The 21913-nt window shown below is 40.7% G+C and overlaps 1 protein-coding gene across 7 annotated transcripts in view; it reads left to right on the top strand.

Annotated features, from left to right (window-relative positions):
• Positions 1-21913, top strand: part of FAXC (failed axon connections homolog, metaxin like GST domain containing) — a 95078-nt gene that overhangs the window by 50600 nt on the left and 22565 nt on the right. For 5 of the 7 annotated variants that reach the window (XM_049897784.1, XM_049897810.1, XM_049897801.1 and 2 more), the window contains 2 exons: positions 6328-6444; positions 16413-21910. In XM_049897784.1, the coding sequence (XP_049753741.1) occupies positions 6328-6444; positions 16413-16702 (407 nt within the window). In that variant the 3' untranslated portion in view covers positions 16703-21910. Of the gene's footprint in view, positions 1-6327; positions 6445-16412; positions 21911-21913 lie in introns of those variants that run through there. The other 2 variants (XR_007518875.1, XR_007518874.1) reach the window with 2 other exon arrangements.

Raw genomic sequence — 21913 nt, 5'->3', positions numbered from 1 at the left:
AAGTAACTGACACTTCTTGAGTAAACACACGAGCCTAATTTTTCAGTGTTATTTTTGCCCAGGCAACATTTTGTCCCTGTTTTCCCTGTATCAAAGAGCCCTGGTGGCACAGTGGCTTTGTGCTTGGCTGCTAACTGAAAGGTCACTGCTAACCCACCAGCCGCTCCTTGGGAGAAAGCTGTGGCAGTCTGCTTCCTTAAAGATTACAGCCTTGGAAGCCCTATGGGGCAGCTGTACTCTGTCCTGTAGGGTCACTATGAGTCGGAATCAACTCAACAGCAGCCAGTTTTCCCAGTATCTGGGTTATAAGGTTGAATCCTAAGGTAAGATTCAAATGATGGAGAAGTTGTTTGACAGTGGAGCCCGAGGGCTGTAGCATGGACAACTTTATTGTCCTCACCGAAAAAACAAAAACAAAAACAATTTGGTTAGGTTCAACATATTGTACTAGTCTAGAGTATTCCTTGATCCCTGTGGACTATACAGTAGAAATGACTTAAAAAAAAATAAATCAATTCCAGCTTCATTTGTGCTACACTGGTCTGTTAATTCGTGTCCCACCTCCAGCTATTTCCCTCTTTGTCTTACTTGTACATTGTCAGCAGATACTTAATTTCCTCAGCTTGGCCGTCAAAATGGTGAAATGGGTTAATATTGGTAGAGAACAGCACATACAACTGTGCCTGGCAGGTAGTAAATAAATACTGCATAAGAGTTTGTTAAATCAAAATAAGAAATGATCCTTTCAAGGAGCTCACTACTTAGCTGCAAAGATAAGATGCACAAATAGAAAATGACCTGTGTATAGGGAAACCTCCCCCCCGCTCCAAAAAAAAAATGTACCTCGAGAGACCTGGGAGAGAAGAAACAGGGCATACCTGCTCTGTGCTCTGCTCAAATCACCACAGTATTCCTCTCAACAACTAGAGATTCTTCCCATTTTATAGTATAGGAAATTGAGGTTCATAGATGGCAGCAGGTTTAGGCATTGTGTGCCTTAATTTTAAAGTTTGATAAGATTGTACAAAAGTGAGGTTTGAACACAGATCAGTATGAATTGAAAGCTCCTGTTGCCACCAGATAGAGTAGATGGAGAAGGCTTTGAAAGGAGGCTTGAGCTGGACTTTGAAGGATAGGTAGAATTTACCATATGGAGAGAAGTGGGGAGCACATGTAGGTTGTGGGGGCCAGGGAGACACGTGTATGCAGCATGTGCAAAGGTGTAGCAGTGGGAAGCATAAGGTGTGTTGGGGAACAGGGAATGTACCCTAGTTTTGCTGGAGCAAGGGAAGAATGAAGAATAATGCTGGAGCATGGGTTGGAGGCAGATTATAACGGACCTTGAATTTCAAGTTGGGTTAGAACCATTTCACAACCCATTGAAGGTGTTTATCAAAGGGAGCAACACAAGGTAAAGGGTGTATTGTTGTTGTTGTTAGGTGCCATTGAGTCAGTTCCAACTCATAGCGAACCAACACACAACAGAACGAAATGCTGCTTGCTCCTGTGCCATCCTTAACAATCGTTGTCATACTTGAACCCATTGTTGCAGCCACTGTATCAATCCACCTTATTGAGGGTCTTCCTCTTTTTTGCTGACCCTGTACTTTGCCAAGCATGATGTTCTTCTCCAGGGACTGATCCCTCCTGACAACATGTCCAAAGTATGTAAGGTGCAGTCTCGCCATCATTGCTTCTAAGAAGCTTTCTGGTTATACTTCTTCCAAGACAGATTTGTTCATTCTTTTGGCAGTCAATGGTATATTCAATATTCTTTGCCAACACTACATTTCAAATGCATCAATTCTTCTTCGGACTTCCTTACTCATTGTCCAGCTTTCACATGCATGTGATGTGATTGAAAATACCGTGGCTTGGGTCAGGCACACCTTAGTCTTCAAGGTGACATCCTTACTTTTCAACACTTTAAAGAGGTCCTTTGCAGTAGATTTACCCAATGCAATACACTGTATGATTTCTTGAATCCTGCTTCCATGGCTGTTGATTGTGGATCCAAGTAAAATGAAATCATTGACAACTTCTATCTTTTCTCTGTTTATCATGATGTTGGTCATTGGTCCAGTTGTGAGGATTTTGCTTTCTTTATTTTGAGGTGCAGTCCATACTGAAGGCTGTGGTCTTTGATCTTCATTAGTAAGTGCTTCAAGTCCTTTTCACTTTCAGCAAGGAAGGTTGTGTCATCTGCATAACACAGGTTGTTACGGAGTCTTCTTCCAATCCTGATGCCCCATTCTTCTTTCTATAGTCCAGCTTCTCGGATTATTTGCTCAGCATACAGATTGAATAGGTATGGGAAAGGATACAACCCTGAAGCACACCTTTCCTGATTTTAAACCAGTCAATATCCCCTTGTTCTGTCCAAACAACTGCCTCTTGATCTATGTGAAGGTTCCTCATGAGCACTGTTAAATGTTCTGGAATTCGTATTCCTCACAATGTTATCCATAATTTGTTACGATCCACACAGTCAAATGCCTTTGCATAGTCAATAAAACACAGGTAAACATCTTTCTGGTATTCTCTGCTTTTAGCCAGGATCCATCTGACATCCCTTGTTCCACGTCCTCTTCTAAAACCAGCCTGAATTTCTGACAGTTCCCTGTCTATATACTGCTGCAGCCGTTTTTGAATGATCTTCAGCAAAATTTTGCTTGCATGTGATATTAATGATATTGTTCTATAATTTCAGCATGCAGTTGGATCACCTTTCTTAGGAATAGGCATAAATATGGATCTCTTCCAGTCAGTTGGCCAGGAAGCCGTCTTCCCTATTTCTTGGCATAGACGAGTGAGCACCTCCAGCGCTGCATCTGTTTGTTGAAACATCTCAATTGATATTCTGTCAATTCCTGGAGCCTTGTTTTTCTCCACTGCCTTCAGAGCAGCTTGGACTTCTTCCTTCAGTACCATCGGTTTCTGATTGTATGCTACTTTTTGAAATGGTTGAGCATCAACTAATTCTTTTTGGTATAATGACTGTGTATTCCTTCTATCTTCTTTTGATGTGTCTTGCATCGTTTAATATTTTCCCCACAGAATCCTTCACTATTGTGACTCAAGGCTTGAATTTTTTTCTTCAGTTCTTTCAGCTTGGGAAACGTTGAGTGTGTTCTTCCCTTTGGTTTTCTATCACCAGTTCTTTGCATATGTCGTTATAATACTTTACTTTGTCTTCTCGAGAGGCCCTTTGAAATCTTCTGTTCAGTTCTTTTACTTCATCAATTCTTCCTTTTGCTTTAGGTGCTTGACGTTTGTGAGCAAGTTTCAGAGTGTTCTCTGATATCCATCTTGGTCTTTTCTTTCTTTCCTGTCTTTTCAATGACCTGTTGCTTTCTTCATGTATGATGTCCTTGCACAACTTGTCTGGTCTTCAGTCACTAGTGTTCAATACATCAAATCTGTTCTTGAGATGGCCTCTAAATTCAGGTGGGATATACTCAAGGTCATATTTTGGCTCTCGTGACTTGTTCTGATTTTCTTCAGTTTCAGCTTGAAGTTTCATATGAGCAATTGATGGACTGTTCCACAGTCAGCCCCTGGCCTTGTTCTGACTGATGATATTGGGCTTTTCCATCGTCTCTTTCCACAGATTTAGTCGATTTGATTCCTGTGTGTTCCATGTGGTGAGGCCAATGTGTATAGTCGCCGTTTATGTTGGTGAGTGAAGGTATTTGCAATGAAGAAGTCGTTGGTCTTGCAAAATTCCATCATTTGACCTTTGGCATTGTTTCTATTACCAAGGCCGTATTTTCCAACTACCAGTCCTTCTTCTTTGTTTCCAACTTTCACATTCCAATCACCAGTAATTATCAGTTCATCCTGATTGCATGTTCGATCAATTTCAGACTGCAGGAGCTCATAAAAATCTTCTTTTTCCTCATCTTTGGCCTTAGTGGTTGGTGCATAAATTTGAATAATGGTTGTATTATCTGGTCTTCCTTATTGGTGTATGGATATTATCCTATCATTGACAGCATTGTACTTCAGGATAGATCTTGAAATGTTCTTTTTGACGATGAATGCAACACCATTCCTCTTCAAGTTGTCATTCCCAGCATAGTAGACTATGTAATTGTCCGATTCAAAATGGCCAATACAGTCCATTTCAGCTCACTAATGCCTAGGATATTGATGTTTGTGTGTTCCATTTTATGTTTGACTATTTCAACTTTCCTAGATTCATACTTTGTACATTCCAGGCTCCAATTATTAATGGATGTTTTCAGCTGTTTCTTCTCATTTTGCGTCGTGCCACATCAGCAAATGCAGGTCCTGAAAGCTTTACTCCGTCCACCTCATTAAGGCCGACTCTGCTTTGAGGAGGCAGCTCTTCCCCAGTCATCTTTTGAGCACCTTCCAACCTGGGGGGCTCATCTTCCAGCACTATATCAGACAATGTTCCGCTGCTGTTCATAAGGTTTTCACTGGCTAATGCTTTTCAGAAGTAGACTGCCGGGACCTTCTTCCTAGTTTGTCTTAGTCTGGAAGCTCAGCTGAAACCTGACCTCCATGGGTGACCCTGCTGGTATCTGAATACCGGTGGCATAGCTTCCAGCATCACAGCAACACGCAAGCCCCCACAGTATGATAAACTGACAGACTCGTGGGGGAAGGGTGTATTAGGAGATTTATATTCAGGTGGGATATGGAGTGGACTGGAGAAAGAGACCTGGTGGCATAATGGTTAACAGCTCACTTGCTAATCCTAAGGTCAGCAGTTCAAATCCACCAGCTGCTTCTTGGAAACCCTATGGGGCAGTTCTGTTCTGTTCTTCACGGTTGCTATGAGTTGGAATTGACTCAGTGGCAATGGGTTTGGGTTTTGGTTTGGAGAAAAAGAGAAAGAATGTAATAACTAATATTTATCGAACTAGTCCCAGACGTGGTGCTAAGTGCTTTATGTGCTTATGCCTTTTAATGCTCACAGTAGCCCCAAGAAATAGGCACTGTTAATATCACGCCTGTTTTCCAGATAAAAAACTGAAGCTGAGAGGTTAAATAAGAACCAGGTTCCCACAGTGAACAAAAAGGGTGCCAGGATGTGAACTAAGTTGATGCAACTCTGCCTGTGTGGCCTCTATACACTGTAGCACCTGCCTGTAGCCCAGCAGAGAACTTGGGGGCAATTTTATAGGTCAGGTGTGACAGCGTAGATGATAAGGCCTGAACCAAGTCAGTAGTGATGGGAACGGAGGATGGAAGCAGCAATGTGGAACATCCTTATATGGGAGCCTGATCCCAGGGCTAAGGCCTGCCTTTGATTTCATAGCCTTCATCTGTCTGTAGACATAGCTTCTCTTTACTTAGTGTTTCTGTCGAAACTGCTGCTCAGTGGTGAGAACTTTGTCAAGACTCTGGAAGATTTGCCTCTAAATGTCTTACGCTTAGGCTTCTTATGTTTCCCCCCCTCCCAAGGAAATGTATTAATTTAATGTAAGTGCTGAAGTTGGGTGTGTTTGGCTTGAGCTATCTTAAAGAAAGGAGCCCTGGTGATACAGTGGTTAAGTGCCCAGTTGCTAACCGATAGGTCAGCAGTTCAAACCCACAGCTGCTCCACGATAGAAAACCTAAAACCAAATCCATTGCCACTGAGTTGATTCTGACTTATAGCGACCCTGTAGGACAGAGTAGAACTACCCCATAGGGGTAATCTTTAAGGAAGCAGACTGTAATCTTTAAGGCTGTAATCTTTAAGGAAGCAGACTGACACATCTTTCTCCCATGGAGTGGCTGATGGGTTTGAACTGCCAGCCTTTCAGTTAGCAGCTGAGTGCCTAACCACTGTTCTACTGGGGCTCCTTCTCATAAAGATCACAGCCTAGGAAACCCTATGGGGCGGTTTTGCTCTGTCTTAGAGGGTCATTAGGAGTTGGAGTCGATTTAACAGCAATGAGTTTTATCTTAGAGAAGGCTTATAAGCAAACTTCCAGATGTTCTCAAACATCCCAAACTTTAGTTAGTAGGGTTTGAGACAAGCAGGTTTGAGATTTGGCGATCAGTTTTCCTTTTGTCCATGATCACCCTCCCTCATCTGCTTATCTAGGTTTTAGTGACTTACTTGCTTTGGTGCTATGTGGGTAGATGTATCACAGAATTGTATAATTTCTTTTACTTTTTGTTTCTAAGTTTTTGTTTTTTTTTTAAAGAGGGCATGTGCATTTTGGCCCTGAAGATCTTTATGATGCACAGTTCAATGAGTGTGTAATGCGAGTGCTCTGAATGCATTTGTGATACCGGGGGGTGGAGGATGGGTGCAGGGGGCCAGCATGGGCCAGCCCAGTGACCTCTCTGCTGTGTCTGCTGCAGGTGATAAGAAGTACATCATGGGGCCCAAGCTTTCGACTCTCGACGCCACCATCTTTGGGCATTTGGCACAGGCAATGTGGACCTTACCAGGAACGAGACCAGAGCGGCTGATCAAAGGCAAGCCTGCAAACATCTTCAGATTTTGGGGGGGGGGGGTCACTGGGGCGGGAGGGGTAGCACAATGGGGAATTCAAAGACAATGCCAGTGAGCTTGGCTTTGCTTTATAGAGACACAGGCCATGCTATCTAGGGCCAGGGTCGGGCCTCTATACTCAGGATACGTAAGGGTGGAGGAGACACCTGCCACCTTCCCCATACTATGTTCTTAGTAACGCTGACACAAGTCCTGGCATGTTTTACACCAGGTTTTTTTTTTTCTTCCAACTCCTGAAATAGTAGGACTTAATACCTGTCGCCAAAACAGGGCTTGAATTCCTCTCAGTGCCCTCGTTTTGTTGGTCTTCTTTAATTTCCTTTGGGCCGTGATGGCTCATTGCTTCCTGGCATATTTGCTGGGGCTGAGACTGATACACTGACTGCCCAACTCAGATATTCTTTTTGAGTTTGAGCTGGCCTGGGATCTTTGACATGTAGGTGTATGTGGTTCTGTGCCATTTGAGTTCAAGGCACTCCTTCCTCTCTTCTAGTGGGGCGCTGCTAGTTATACACTGAAAGTAGTAGAGTGGAAAAGCTCAAGATTGTAGGAAAATGAGGGAAGTGTCGACAAATACTTTGTAGGTGTGGTGCTATGGAAAGTATTATTATTATTACCTGTGCATTTTAACCAAAGAAACACAATCTTAGTATTATCGCTGTGTGATCTTGGCCTTAAGACTTACCAGATTTAGAATTCTAGACTGATATGGAAAAGAAAGGAAGTGGGGATGAATGGGGCCAGAGCCAGGGGATGGACATGGATGTGGGGTGGGGGTAGTAGCCAGGAGTAAAATTCATGGCAGCCAAGGGTGTAGGGGAGAGTTAGCTTAACTTGGGTTGGATAGTTAGCTTAACTAGATCTTGGGGTGTGTGTGTGTGTGTGTGTGTGTAGGTGGGATGTACATGGCAACAGGGGTCTTTGGGAGAGGCCTTCTCTGCATAGATGAGTGGGAAATGTTTGAAGTCATTTCCAATTTGAAGCAGTACCTAAGCATATGCCTGGGGGCTGAGGGTGTGGTGATCAAAGTTTAATATTTAGAGTTGGGAAGGGAATTGATAAAACTTAATCAAGGTATTCAAGCCCTAACCAAGCAGGTTGAGGGTATAGATGAGATCACCAGTGAATAGCACATAGAATGCTCTCAGTAAATGTTTGATGGAAGGATGGATGGAACCAAGCAAGGCAGAATCATACAGGAAACTGAGGTAGGCGAGAAGTCACGTGTGGTGTTCTTGAGTGGGAGGGTGAGGAGGCTGTTGAAGGCTGCAGGTGTGTGTATGTGTGTGTGTGTCCTCATGTGCACTCCCAGGAGCTCAGACCCGCAGGACTCACTCTCTTATTGGTGGGGATGGGGCTCTAGTACATTACCAGGCTTGGTGGGAGTGGATCAGGCACTGGTTGAAAGTCTTCTGGAGCTTCAGCTGAGTGGGGCTAGGGATAGCACAGACTGACATTCAATTTCATGAGTGATCAACATGAAGAAGTTCCGTGTCTTGGGATACATTGTAAATTATCTGAATTGAATGTCATCATAAATGTTGTTTTTAAAATATTAATTTCCCTTTACTTTCGTCAGGTTTTCCATGGTGGTCAAAAAGATAGATTCCTCTTTTCTCCATTTATTTAGGGGCATATTTTGTATCCACACTTTTATTTCCTACTCCACTCTTTCTACTTCCCTGCCACACCACTTTACGTACCTACACCCCGCCCACATCTGCTTGCATACTTCTGTACACACACACCCCAGACACCTACGTGTATATACACACCTACACTCCTATGAAACACACTACTACCCAGATATCCCCTCCCTGTACCTCTACACACACACACACTATTGAGGTTATCATTATTTAGTTAGAAACATTTAGTTATCCATTATAGTAGAACTCTCAGACCCTATGGAATCCCTTCTTTCTTAAATGAAGCATTCGTTCGTTAACTTATTCATATGACTCTCCCTCTATTACTTCCTGAAAGAACTTGAGGCATTTGGTATTCTTTTTAAAGGAATGATCAGCCTTTTTGGTGGATTGATTTTGGATTTCATGCTGAGACACACATTTGGGGGAATCTGATGCCATCGTCTGTGAGGGGCTTTTGGTAGGTAGTCGCAAGAACTTAGCTTCTTTAAAAGAGGATAGTGAGCTTCCAGCTCTCCCTGGGGGCTGGTATAACATGAATCATTAAAATCCAAGGAAAATTTCTAAATCTTATTTTAGTCATTCATTCCATGCCTCTTCTGAGCTTTTTGATTTAAGCTATTATGAGGCAGCCAAATTGCTAATGTTGTTTTCATTTCTTTCCCTGTCTTTGTTCTTCTTATGGTAGAGACTTTACCAAGAAGGGACAAGAGGAAGGAGAAGTAGAAACAACTAAGAGCCTGGATAATTTAGAATTGACTCAAACGTAGGAGTGTGAATGGCTTACCTCAGACAGTTTTCTGCCTTGGGTTTTTAACAGTCAGGGCACTGCTGGTCTGGCCATATGTGTGAGTGTGTGTGCATGAAAATGAGTTTTTGGTCCTACACATTATTTACAAAGTTAATTCTGAAACCATCTAGAATAGCAAGGAATTTTGTTTTATTTAGGTGAGTAGGAGGACAGACTTTGGATAGTTAGCAATTCCTTAAAATACACACACATCCCATATATATGTATATGAAACAAACAAAAAAATTGCCGTCGAGTCGATTCCAACTCATAGCGACCCTATAGGACAGAGTAGAACTGCCCCATAGAGTTTCCAAGGAGCACCTGGCGGATTCAAACTGCTGACGCTTTGGTTAGCAGCCATAGCACTTAAACACTACGCCACGAGGGTTTACATATATGTGTGTGTGTGTCTTAGTTATCTAGTGCTGCTATAACAGAAATATCACAAGTGTATGGCTTTAACAAAGAGAAATTTTTTGTCTTACAGTCTAATAGGATACAAGTCAAATTCAGGGAGTCAGCTCCAGGGGAAGGCTTTCTCTCTCTGTCAGTTCTGGACGAAGATTCTTGTCATCCGTCTTCCCCTGGTCAAGGAGCTTCTCAGTACAGGAACTCCAGGTCCAAAGGACACTCTGTTCTCCTGGCTCTTCTTTCTCAGGGGTTTGAGTTCCCCAACTCTCTGCTCACTTCTCTTTCCTTTTATCTTTTGTAAGATATGAGGTGATGAAGGACACACCCAGGGAAACTCCCTCTACATTGGATCAGAGATGTGACCTGAGTAAGGATGTTACATCCCACCCTAATCTTCTTTAACATAATCCAATCTTGCCTCATTAACCACGGGCAGAATTTAGGGTTTACAGCACGTAGGAAAATTACATCAATCAGGAAATGGAGGACAATGACACAATACTGGGAATCATGGCCTAACCAAGTTGACACATATTTTGGGGGGACACGATGTAATCCATAACAATATGTGTGTGTGTGTATACACATATATGTATGTATATACACACATATACATACATACATATGTATATACATATATATGTCTATATCTATCTATGAAACTTTTTTTCTTATTGGAGAGAATTTAAAGAAGATAGAAAAGTTTTTTAAAAACAAAAAGTAACTGTGAGCTTGTCACCCACAGAGAACTATGAATGTTGTGGTATGTAGCCTCACTTTTTATGAAGTACATGAATGTATACGTTTTATGAAAGTGGGATCATGATATTGATACAGTTATAATTCCAAATTAAATATTCTTCAAAGCATATTTTCAATAGTTTATAATATCCTATCCTATGATTACATTTTAATGTATTCAGTTAGTCAATTTTTTTTAGACTTGTGGGCTGTTTTCAAATATTTTTTACTTCTATTCTGTAGTGAATATTGTTATAAATATATGTTCTTACTCATTTCTGGTTATTTCCTTAGGCAAAATTCCTAGTTGTGAAATTAGGTGTAAACACTTTTACAGCTCTGTATGGTCTATATGGCTAAATAGCTGTCTAGGAAGACTGGCAGTTTACATTCCCAACCAGCAGTTCCTTCAGAGTTTGGTCAGATATCTTTTATTCCTAAATCAGGGTTGAGTATTACTTGTTTTGAAACTTTTGCCATTTTTACAGTAAAAAAAGAATCTTACTTTTATTAACAGCAACATTCTTACTATGAAGGCAGGTTTAGTACTCTGATCAGTGTGTCCTTATTAGAGAATTGGATGTGGGTTTGAGCACTCTTTAAAACAGATGTGGAAAAATGAAGAAAGCCCAGAAAAATGAAGTTGAAGTAATGAGTAAAATTCAGTAGCACGTCTGCTGGCCCTTTAGAACCTCATGGAGACCGCAGAGCCTAACACTGTTTTCTGAATGAGTATGAAACACAAACTTTTGTATTCCAAGAAAAAACTCATTCAGCAACTCTTTTGCAACAATTATTTATTTAGGTGTCTGTTTTACTTATTATCTGGTGTGTTGTAAGTGAAAAAATGCTGGATGCCCTTGAGAAAGTATATAATTGTATCCCTGTCTTAGGCTGGGTATCCTAGAAGAGCAAAACCAGTGCAGCATATACACTCGCTTGTACGTGCGTGTGTGTGTGTGTATATATATATATATATATATACAGAGAGAGAGAGAGCCCTGGTGGTTAAGAGCTCAGCTGCTAACCAAAAAGGTCAGCAGTTTGAATCCACCAGCCGTTCCTTGGAAACCCTACGGGGTAGCTCTACTCTCCCCTATAGGGTTGCTGTGAGTTGGAATCGACTTGAAGGAAGCGGGTGTGTGTGTGTACATATATAAATATATATATATTTATGTATGTACATACACACACACACATATATGTATACACACACATATTTATGTCTATCTATACAGTGAAAGAGAGAGATTTATTTATTTCAAGGAAATGGCTCACACAGTTATAGAGGCTGGCAAGCCCCAAATCTGTGGGTCAGACGTTGGGCTGGAGACTTCTGACTGAAGTGGTTATAGGAGCTGACAAACCCAAAATTGGTAGGTTGGACTGCAGGCCGCTGGCTCATGGGGCTGCAGGAGCTGGCAACTCCCAAAATCTCCAGGTCAGACAACAGGCTGCTGGTTCACAACCCAAGAACCAGAGGTCAGAGGATGACGAGTTGGATTCAGGATCCAGAGAGGGCAAGCTTTGCCAGAACATCTATATATCTTGCATGCAGACCACAACCCCAGGGAAACTTCCCTTCAACTGATTGGCTGCTCACATTTGATCACAAAATGGAGGATGATTGCATAGTATCTGCCAAGCCACTGAGAATAATGGCCTAGCCAAGTTGACACATAATCTTAACCATCACAATCCTCATGCCCATACTCTTTCTGTTCTCCCTCCAGAGCGTTCAGGGAGAGGTGGTTGTGGAAGATTCAGCCCTAAGGAAAGGGCTGAGTCAGATGACCTCTGAGACTGTATTTTGAGATCTATGAGGTAAAGTCCTTCAACTTCAAGGAGAGAAGGTGAAGGGGGTGCCCTTATTCCAGCATTCAAGTATGTTAAAAAGTCCTTTCTAGCTGACCTTGTAATCAGAATTGGTATGATCCCAACAGCCTTAGTCATTAAAACCTAGGATGGCCAGACTACTCATGGTGTCCTCTCTGCTCTCACAGCCCATGACCAATGAGAGATGACCACTGTAGAAGGACAGTGAGCACTGTTTTGATTCTAGGAAAGCTGAAGTTCATTTTACCAAGAAAAGATTTATCTTGACTTTTAATTCTATGTGTATTGGTTTCTATTATTCTTAAACCCTCAGGTTTTAAAGTTTACACATTTTAAAAAAGTTAATATTACAGTTTATGAAGATTCTGTGATGTCTGAAATCTGCTGATGTGAATGAGAGAGAAAAAGCTTAGCAAATTCAGTTATTGTGAGTTTATATACGCCTCTCTTTTCAAGGTTTAACCAAAAGGCATTCTGCTTTTGGCTACATGTCATCTAATTAAAATATATGTGTCATTTGACCTTACTTCCTGGAATGAGATAAAAGGCTTATGACATGGTATAGATGCCAGGAGTAGGAGAACTGTAAGAGAACTTTAGAGATTATCTAGTTCAGTGATTGTCAACCCAGGCTGCACGTTAGAATCACCTGTGAAGCTTTTAAAACGCGTCTGTGACCTGGCCGTATTCCAGACCACTTAAATCAGATTCTTTGTGGGTGAGGCCTGGGCACTGGTATTTTTAAAAGCTTACCAAGTGATTCTTGTGTGCAACCAGGATTGGAAGCTGCTGAGCAATCCTTCTATTGCTCTGTGCCCCTGCCTGCATCGTTTTCCAAGTGAGAAATCTAATTTGTAAAAGTCACGAGGTGCATTAACATTGCTGTTAGAGCAAAGACCAGAACACAGGCTTCCCGACTCTTTGTCCAAGCATTCAGACATGTAAAATGCAAACAGTTAATTTCCTCAGGGCCAAGGATGGAGACAGAACCTCCTGAAACAGAAAACAACAGAATGAGAATAAGATTATAAAAACAATGCCAATTCGTCCAGGGGCATTATTGAAGTCACCTGTGGTCCCCAATACATTAGTATAATGAAGATAGCAACTGCTTCTAGAGCTGGCCTTTGCAGGGCCATCGGCGTTTGTATTTGTTGTAGTTGTATGTGTTGGTGACGGCAGACTGTGGATGAAGGCTCGCAGCCCATGGCAGGATGGCAGGAATTCCTAGGGAGTAGATTTGATTGAGGCAAACGGGCTGGTCCCCAGGCTCTACTGTGAAGTAACCTTAATTCATCTTTGATATTTCATCCCTGTTGGATCCTTTTCCTCCATTTTTTTAAATATATTTTTTTATTTTTATTGTGCTTTAAATGAAAGTTTACAAATCAAGTCAGTCTCTCATACAAAAATTTAATACACCTTGCTATGTACTCCTAGCTGCTCTCCTCCTAATGAGATAGCACACTCCTTCTCTCCACCCTGTGTTCCCCTCTGCCTTCTCATCTCCCCTGCAGACAGGAGCTGCTGACATAGTCTCATGTGTCTACTTGATCCAAGAAGCTCACTACTCATCTTCTATCTTATACTCCAGTCCAATCCCTGTCTGAAGAGTTGGCTTTGGGAATGGTTCCTGTCTTGGGCTCACAGAAGGTCTGGGGACCATGTCCTCCGGGGTCCCTCTAGTCTCAGTCAGACCATTAAGTCTGGTCTTTTTACGAGAATTCGAGGTCTGTGTCCCACTACTCACCTACTCCCTCAGGACTTCTCTGTTCCTTTCCCTCCTCCTTGCTGCTGTCTTCATATCTTTATTTGATTCTTGGTTACTTATGATTGATAGCAACACCTGGTGAGGTGTTCCATGATTGTGAAGAATTTACGTGCTTCTGCCCACAAGAAGCAATGATGTTGTCTCCTTGGCTTCTGGCTCCTAAGCCTGTGAGTAAATGTCTCTAGGTAGATGGCAGTCAAAGTGGACTCTTCTGTAGTGTGAGTTGAGCTGTTATGATAGGAGAAGACTGGAAATGATGACCAGAAGTCAATACATGTTCCACTGGTTTACAGGATCCAGGAAGGAGGGAGATTTGCTTTGTTATATTTTTAGGGGATGTTTTCATTTAAATAAAACAGCAATCAGTTTGTGAAAACTTCAATGACATGAGAAAAAGTTTTATAATAATGTTACATGAGGTAATAATAATGATAACCAAAACCAAACCTGTTGCTGTCAAGTCGATTCTGACTCACGGTGACCCTGTAAGACAGAGTAGAACTGCCCTATAGGGTTTCCAAGGAGCAGGTGGTAGATTTGAACTGCCAACCTTTTGGTTAGTTGGTGAACTCTTAACTACTGTGCCACCAGGGCTCCAAAAATGGTAGTGAGGTAAAATAATAAAAACCAAGAGTACTGAAAGAAATGATACTGAAATGTTAATTATGAGTGGATCTTAGGTGCTTTTTGTTTTCTTATGCATTTTTTTATGCATTTATACATTTCTTAAATTTTCCAAAATAAGAATGTATTATTTTCTTTAGCAGAAGAATGAAAGTACTTACATATCATAATCAACAGTTTTAATATAGAAATAACCTAAATGGCCTTCAATAGAGATTGGTAAAAGCTGTGATATATCCAGATAAAGAAATAACCATTATGTAACTGGAACCCTGGTGGAGCAGTGGTTAAGAGCTTGGTTGCTAACCAAAAGGTTGAGAGTTTGAATCCACCAGCTTTGCCTTGGAAACCCTATGGGGCAGTTCTACCCTGTCTTATAGGGTCGATGTGAGTCAGAGTCGACTCTATGGCAACTGGTTTGATTTTGGGTTTTTATTATGCAATTATCAAGATGGTCGTAGAGAAAAGAGTATTTACTGAAATTGAAAGATTTTCATTACATGTTAAGTAGACAAAAGTGGATTAGGAAACAGCATATATTAAATCCTATATGTTTATATAAAAATTATATAAGTAATCCATGTTTTGTTGCAGATTAGAAAATACAAATAAGCAAAAAAATGAAAGAATTATCAAGAACCCCATTCTCCATAACATTTTAGTTTATATTCTTCCAGAAATTTATACTTATATATAAATTTATACTTATATACTTATATGTTATATATATAATATATACGCATATAAAAAATATTATATAAAAAATGCTAAAAAATATAATATATGCTATATATAATATACATTATATATAATATATATTATATATGCATATGTTATATATAAAATGTTATATATATCATATATAATACTTATATAACATATAATATAATATATATGCATATATAAGTATACATTTCTGGAAGAGTATAAACTAAAATGTTATGGAGAATGGGTTCTTGATAATTCTTTAATTTTTTGCTTATATGTATTTTCTAATCTGCAATAAAACGTGGATTATTTATATAGTAAGTAAATGAATGTTTATATAACTTAAAAAAAAATAAACATACAGAGTATTCTTAAGGGTGATAGTCCTAGAAGAGAGAATGACGAAACATATGTTTATAAGCAATGTTGCCATCTGGTGGACAAAGGTGTAAACTCACCCTGTTTCTTTTTCCTTTGCAATTATGACTGGAAAGCCAAATATTGTGCCATCTTTTAGGCAAATGCCTAGACAATTTTAGAGATTTAACAAAAGTGTTCCTTCAATTCACATGAAAAAGAAGTAGTCCACTGACTGAGCATAATCCCGATTGTGGATGCAGCTTTTTAATTTAAATTAAAAAAAAAATCTGTTTTACTAAGTGTGTTCACAGGCACACTCATCCGTCTAAGTTATCCATTTCATGGATTATTTGGGGCAAAGTTTTCATCTAATATAACTTCTCTCAACTACTTGGCATAGTAAACAAACAAAAAAAGAAAAACCAAACCCAGTGCCATTGAGTCGATTCCGACTCATAGCGACCCTATAGGACAGAGTAGAACTGCCCCATAGAGTTTCCAAGGAGTGCCTGGCGGATTCGAACTGTGACCCTTTGGTTAGCAGCTGTAGCACTTAACCACTACGTCACTTGGCATAGTACCCAGTCTATAATAACACACTACAAATATTTGTGGAATGAATGAATGCTTACTTCTGGCTGTCTTAATCCAACACTTGGTGTATTTTCATGGAATGTAAATTAACTTAAATACAACCAATCAAAACATAAGTTCTTTTGATCTGCAAACATAAGATAATAAAATGCATCACAAAGTCAAATGATGGCACTTTACCTGCCATTTTGGACAACTATCCCTCTGCTTCTCATCAGGCTTTCACTATAGGCTCACTCCTTCATTTTTTTCAGCCCATTCATTATTTTTTTTCCCACGCACCTTTCTTATTATGTGCCTAAAAATCAAGATATTTTGACAGTATTTCTATGGAAAAATACTGTTACTTTCTCCCTCACCCCAGTCTGAGTTTCCCAGAAAGCTAAGTGGCTGGTGGATTGTTGCCTTTGAGAATTCACCCTCACTTTCCTTCTCATGTTTCAGGTGAGCTGATCAACCTCGCCATGTACTGTGAGAGGATAAGAAGGAAATTCTGGCCAGAGTGGCATTATGATGACGACAACACCATCTATGAGTCTGAGGAGAGCAGTGAAGGCAGCAAAACCCACACGCCCCTGCTGGATTTCAGCTTTTACTCAAGGACAGAGACGTTTGAAGATGAGGGAGCAGAGAACAGTTTTTCCCAAACCCCAGACACGGATTTCACTGGACAGTCGCTCTTTGATTCTGATGTGGACATGGATGATTACACAGACCACGAGCAGTGCAAGTGACGTCTAGCCTCTCTGACCCTCTGCTATCGGAGCTGCCATTCCTGGGGTTCGTCCAGCTTTCCCAGGTAGATGCCCATTCGAGCTGGGAAGAGAGCTCCGTGCTTGGCACAGTTTTCACATGCTAACTGGACTATAGCCGCCTTATTTCTTTTTTTGTAAGAACAGACACAGAACCATTCAGATGGCTTCATTTAAAATGAATAGGCAAAAAAAAAAAAAAAAAGTCAGCATGGTTCCTGAAATCCATTTTTGTTTTCGTGACAAAACCAGTGTTGTATGGTAAAGCAGATGAAAGAGCAGGTTGCCTACAGATAGCGTTTATGCTGATCCTCTTCAAGTTGAGGGCTTAGTTGGAAGCTGGATCCTTGAACATCCTGCATCCGCCAGGGTCCCGAAGTCTTGGGAGAGACCATCAGAAAACATGTAGGAGATGAATGTTCTGTGGTGGCTGCTTGTACTTGATGTGTGTATATTGTATGTTGAGACATAAATAAAATTCACAGATATTTAATGAACACCTGCAATGTGCAAAGCACTGTGCTAGGTGCTAATCAGTATAAGTTTTATTCTAAGCTCTGCCACTGACTAGCTGTGTGATTTTGGGCAAGCCCTTTAACTCTTGTGTGCCTCATTTCCCCCACCTGTAAAGTGGGGATAACTACTCTCCACCAACCTACCTCACAGGGATGTTGTGAGGATTCATGTGGTAACATTTGTAAGGCGCTTTAAACCTCTTGGAAGAGGTGTGACATAAACAAAAAATTTTATTCTTTGTTGTGCTTTCATATGTGTCAAGATTGGAGGGCAAAGGAATCCCCATATCCAGGCAACAACAGCCACAGACAGTCGATTGCAACAGCCAGCAAATGTAACACATACGAAAGTCATGGTTAGAACTCTGCCATTGTTCCTTTTTGTGATCTTGCTTGAATTGAAATCTTTTGTTGGAAGAACCTTAGAAATGTTACAAGTCATCAACAGCTACAAACGGTCTTCGATTCTACTCTGTTTTTGCAGGAAAGTATTTCTTTCATTGCCGGAACTCATGCTGGAATGCTGTCCTCTGCCGACTCCAGAGTGTTAGGTTGCCCATGTTTGTTTATTTTTAAGGAATAAAGCTCAGGAATATGGCGGGTTTAATAGAGGTGAAGGGGAACGCATTTGATTGATTTTTTGTAGGCAGAAGCTTGCCAACTTGTAATGTCTTTTTGAAAACGAACCTTGCAGGATGTATTGAAAAGATGAAGTAGGAAGAGGATCATGTTACATATATTAGGCACTTTGTGCAGTGATAGACTATGCAGTTCACGAATGCAACTTTTCTGGTGTTTTCAGCCCTTGCTCAGTGGGAGGAGAACAGCTGTTGAAGACAAATCTTAACGTTTCTTAAGGATCACCCAGGCCCTTTCTGTACTCCCTCTTCCTCCCCATAGAGCACAGGAACTGTTGGGATTACCTCTGTTTGCTAAGGCACTCTATTTCTGAAGACATCGTTTGTGTTGGCTTAAAACATTTTTCAGGGAAGTATGGGGCAAAGATACTAGGGAATGGCCATGGGTTTGGACAAGGAGAGCCAGTGTTACGATTTACAACTGCAAACAAAACTGCTTTGCTTCTCATCACAGCTGACTGACTGGGTAAGGATTACTCATTATGAGGTTAAAGAGCGTTTCTTAAAAGACAAGAGCTTTTGAGAAGTTCATGTGCATCTACTTGAATAAGCCTTTCTTGGAGTGTAGTGTTTGCAAACCAGTCCTTAAAGACTGCTGTGGAGTCACAAAGAGGTAAAGAGGGAGAGTTTTTGAGACTGTTTTCTAGGTTGTTTGGCACCAGCTGAGCAACTGTGTGGAGCATATGTAACTGGCAATAAATGTTCCGATACCTTAGATTAGAAATTCTTATTCCACAGAAAACTCAGTTGTTTATATCTTATTAAAACCATTCATGTTTGAGAGGACTCTTTGATGCCTAATGAGATATGATGGAGAAGATATGAGTGGATAAGCCTGTTTTATTTCTCCAGCGTTACGTGGGGGAACTTTTAGCCTTGTTTCTAGCACGTGATTCTAAGGCCAGCTAGCAGGGGTTCTGTGTGACTAGGCAAAGTCCTGGCCTGAAAACGTGAATGTACTGAACAGGTGGGACTATGGACTTGCCACCACAAAAACTGAGTTTCCCTTCCCCACCCTCGGCTGGGAAGAGATATACATGAAATTTTTCCTACAAACCTTTTTTTTTCTTACAGTATAGCACCAAATGTGATGTATTTTTACTCTAAGAATAATTAGGTTATAACTATGTAGATTTACATATATTTTTTATTGATTACTAGCTAGGTGCATTACTTAGAGGACAAAAATGTGGAGAGCCAACGTTCAAAGTGAAGTTGTAAAACAATTCATTCCATCCAGTTACCTCCCACAGGAGCTTGAATGGACACTGCCACCTGGAGTCTTGGGTACTTGCTTGACAGTTTCTGATGAATACTCAACATTTTGTAGATGTAAACTTCATTTGCAACTCTAGAATATACTCAGGTTTTACTTTTCCAAGGTGGGTTATGAACAAAATGACCAAGATAAATAATCACTGTGGTATGGGTGACTTACACAGTCTTTATTGTGAGGATTTCAATTTTACGTGCTTCATTCTTAAGCTATCTGGATTTCAAATGTTCCTCAATCTGATGAACAGGTGCTACTTATGAGAAAAACAACAACAAGAAATTAAGGACCAGCTTGATCCTCTGGTTCACTTATCCAGTTATGTGTTTCTTTTTCTGTTTTTTTGCTGGAAAGTAATTTAGGAAGTGAGATCTTTAATGTTAACAGATGCTTTTGGTTGGACAGAGACCCAGTGGGCCACCTGTTCTTTTTTTACTCCTCGTTGTAAAAATCTGCCTCTGCTTTCACCTCCCTTTGCCCTTCACCCCCAACTCATCGGGATTAATGAGCGGCAGCAGCGTGCTTTTCTTTGAGCCATTAGCGTATCTATAGGGACAATATAAATGTATGTAGAAATAATCTATATTGTCAGAGCTTACCATTTTGTTCCTGTGACATAATGAGTTGTGAACAGTAACACTGCCAAGGCCACAGACTGATCACAGACTTAGAACAACTTGGACTTGAATCATAACAGCAGTCTAATACTCAAGTTGAGCCCTGCCTGTGTACCCTTAGGTATCAGTGTACATTTCTGTGAAACAAGTAGAGTTCAAAGAAAGGAAGTGCTAAGGTTTTTAGCTTCATAGGTACTGACAGTGTATGATGAATTTTCAACATTTTGTAGTTGTAAACTTGATTTGGAATTCTAGAATATACCCAGGTTTTACACTCCCCAGGTGGTTCTAAAAACGCAGTGACCAAGACAAATAATTATATATAGTCTTTATTGTGAGAGTTTTAGTTCCATGTGCTTCTTTCTTATGCTACCCATATTTTATATGTGTTCGCCTGTTTGATGAACAGGTACATAGATTTGTCTGAAAGAGTGTAGAATCACAGGACTGTATAGCCAGGCCATGGAATAGCTTTAGAAAGCCCCTTACAAGAGAGCTCTAGAGGTTGTTACTGGCTCAGTGTTACTCACATACATACTTATGTGAAGGGCAGGACCTGGTGAGGTCTTTCACCTTGCCCTAGGCTGGTTCTATTATACCACCTTGACTCAGTTTCTTTTAAAGCTCATACTCCCTCAGAAATCACTATATGTCCACAGAACCTGGACATCCCCAGCCTCTCTCAGTGCTTGGGATCTTCTTTCACTCACCCCACATGTCTCTTCAGCCCAGGCTAGGTTAATCCAAGAGAACTTTCTCCAGGATCTACTCTGTGAAGGCACTGCTAAGCTCTGTAAATAATATCAAGATGGATATCCAGGTCACCAAGACTCAGTCTTATTTATCTTTTAAAGAACCTATACTTACTGGGTAGCTGGGGTTATACTTACTCACTCACTCATTGAATATTTACTGAGCACCTTCCCTGTGCCTGGCCCTGTGGTCTACACCAGGGAGAGAGTGGTAAACAGAACAGATATGGCACCCTGACTTTAGGCCATCCTCTCTTGTCCAGACTTCTGCAAAAGCCTCCTTTACCTGCGTGGCCATACCTTAGATCCATCGCACCCATTGCCACTGGGTTAATCTTTGGGTTGCCACATTGTCTCAGGATGACGACAACTCCTTGGGACCTGGTGTTCTCACCTCTTTATTGATCTTATCTTCCATAGCTCCTCCATGGGAACCATCCAGTCTAGCCAATGGTGATCCATTTGTGTTGCCTACCCCCACCTCTGTGCCTCTATTCATACCATTCCTTCTCCCGAAATGCCTTGCCCCTCCTCTCCACCAACCATAGTTACACCCATCTCTCAAGGCCTGATTTCAGTCAGTTCTGCATGAAGACTTCCCAGATCATTATAATCTTCTCTTCTTCTAAAAATACACTACTTAATATTTCTACCCCCAAAGGTGGCATGGAAAGGCATGCCCTGAAGGTGGGCCACATGCTATGAAGTAGTGATTTTTAAACTTTTTTTGTGTCACCGATGCCATTGAAAATCTAATGAAAGTCCTATACCCTTTTCCCAGATAAATACACATATGCAAATATGTAGAATTTTGCCTGTAAATTCAGGGGATTTAAAAGCCTGAAATCATCCATGGATTCGTTAGGAGGTCCATAGACCCACATGAAGAAGCCTTGCTCTAAAGAGTCTTTAAAAGTTAACTGTTGTTAGTGTTCCTTGAGGAGAAAAATTGGTAAGGGATATGCAAGCAAAGAATTTCTGTTGTTATCCATGTTGAGTATGTGTTAAGTGAAAGGAAAGTAAGGAAGGAGAGTTTGAAACAATATCTTTGTTCTGACCTTTTGGAAGTGACAGAATTTATTGTTATCATTGTCATTTATCTTTTAGCCATCCAAAAAACTGGTTTATCAAAATCAGCTCAGAGCCGGGTGAACTTTATTTCAGCCTGAAACCCCTAGCTCTGCATAGGTAAGCCCCCCAACCTGGCACTTAAGGCAAGAAAAGAGTCTGGATTTTCTCTTTCAGGGTAGTCTGTCCTTCAAAGTCTGCACAATCAGGTTTTCCCTTGTTCATTTTCATTCATTCATAGAACAATGATGCAGGTGCATTTTTGATAAAAGGATAGTGCCTTTTGTTGATATAGAACAACTCAGGTTATACTATTGTCTTTTTTTTTAA

The sequence above is a fragment of the Elephas maximus genome, chromosome 1, assembly GCF_024166365.1.
Source record: "Elephas maximus indicus isolate mEleMax1 chromosome 1, mEleMax1 primary haplotype, whole genome shotgun sequence".
Lineage (NCBI taxonomy): Eukaryota > Metazoa > Chordata > Mammalia > Proboscidea > Elephantidae > Elephas > Elephas maximus.
This window is presented reverse-complemented; position numbering and strand designations above follow the sequence as displayed.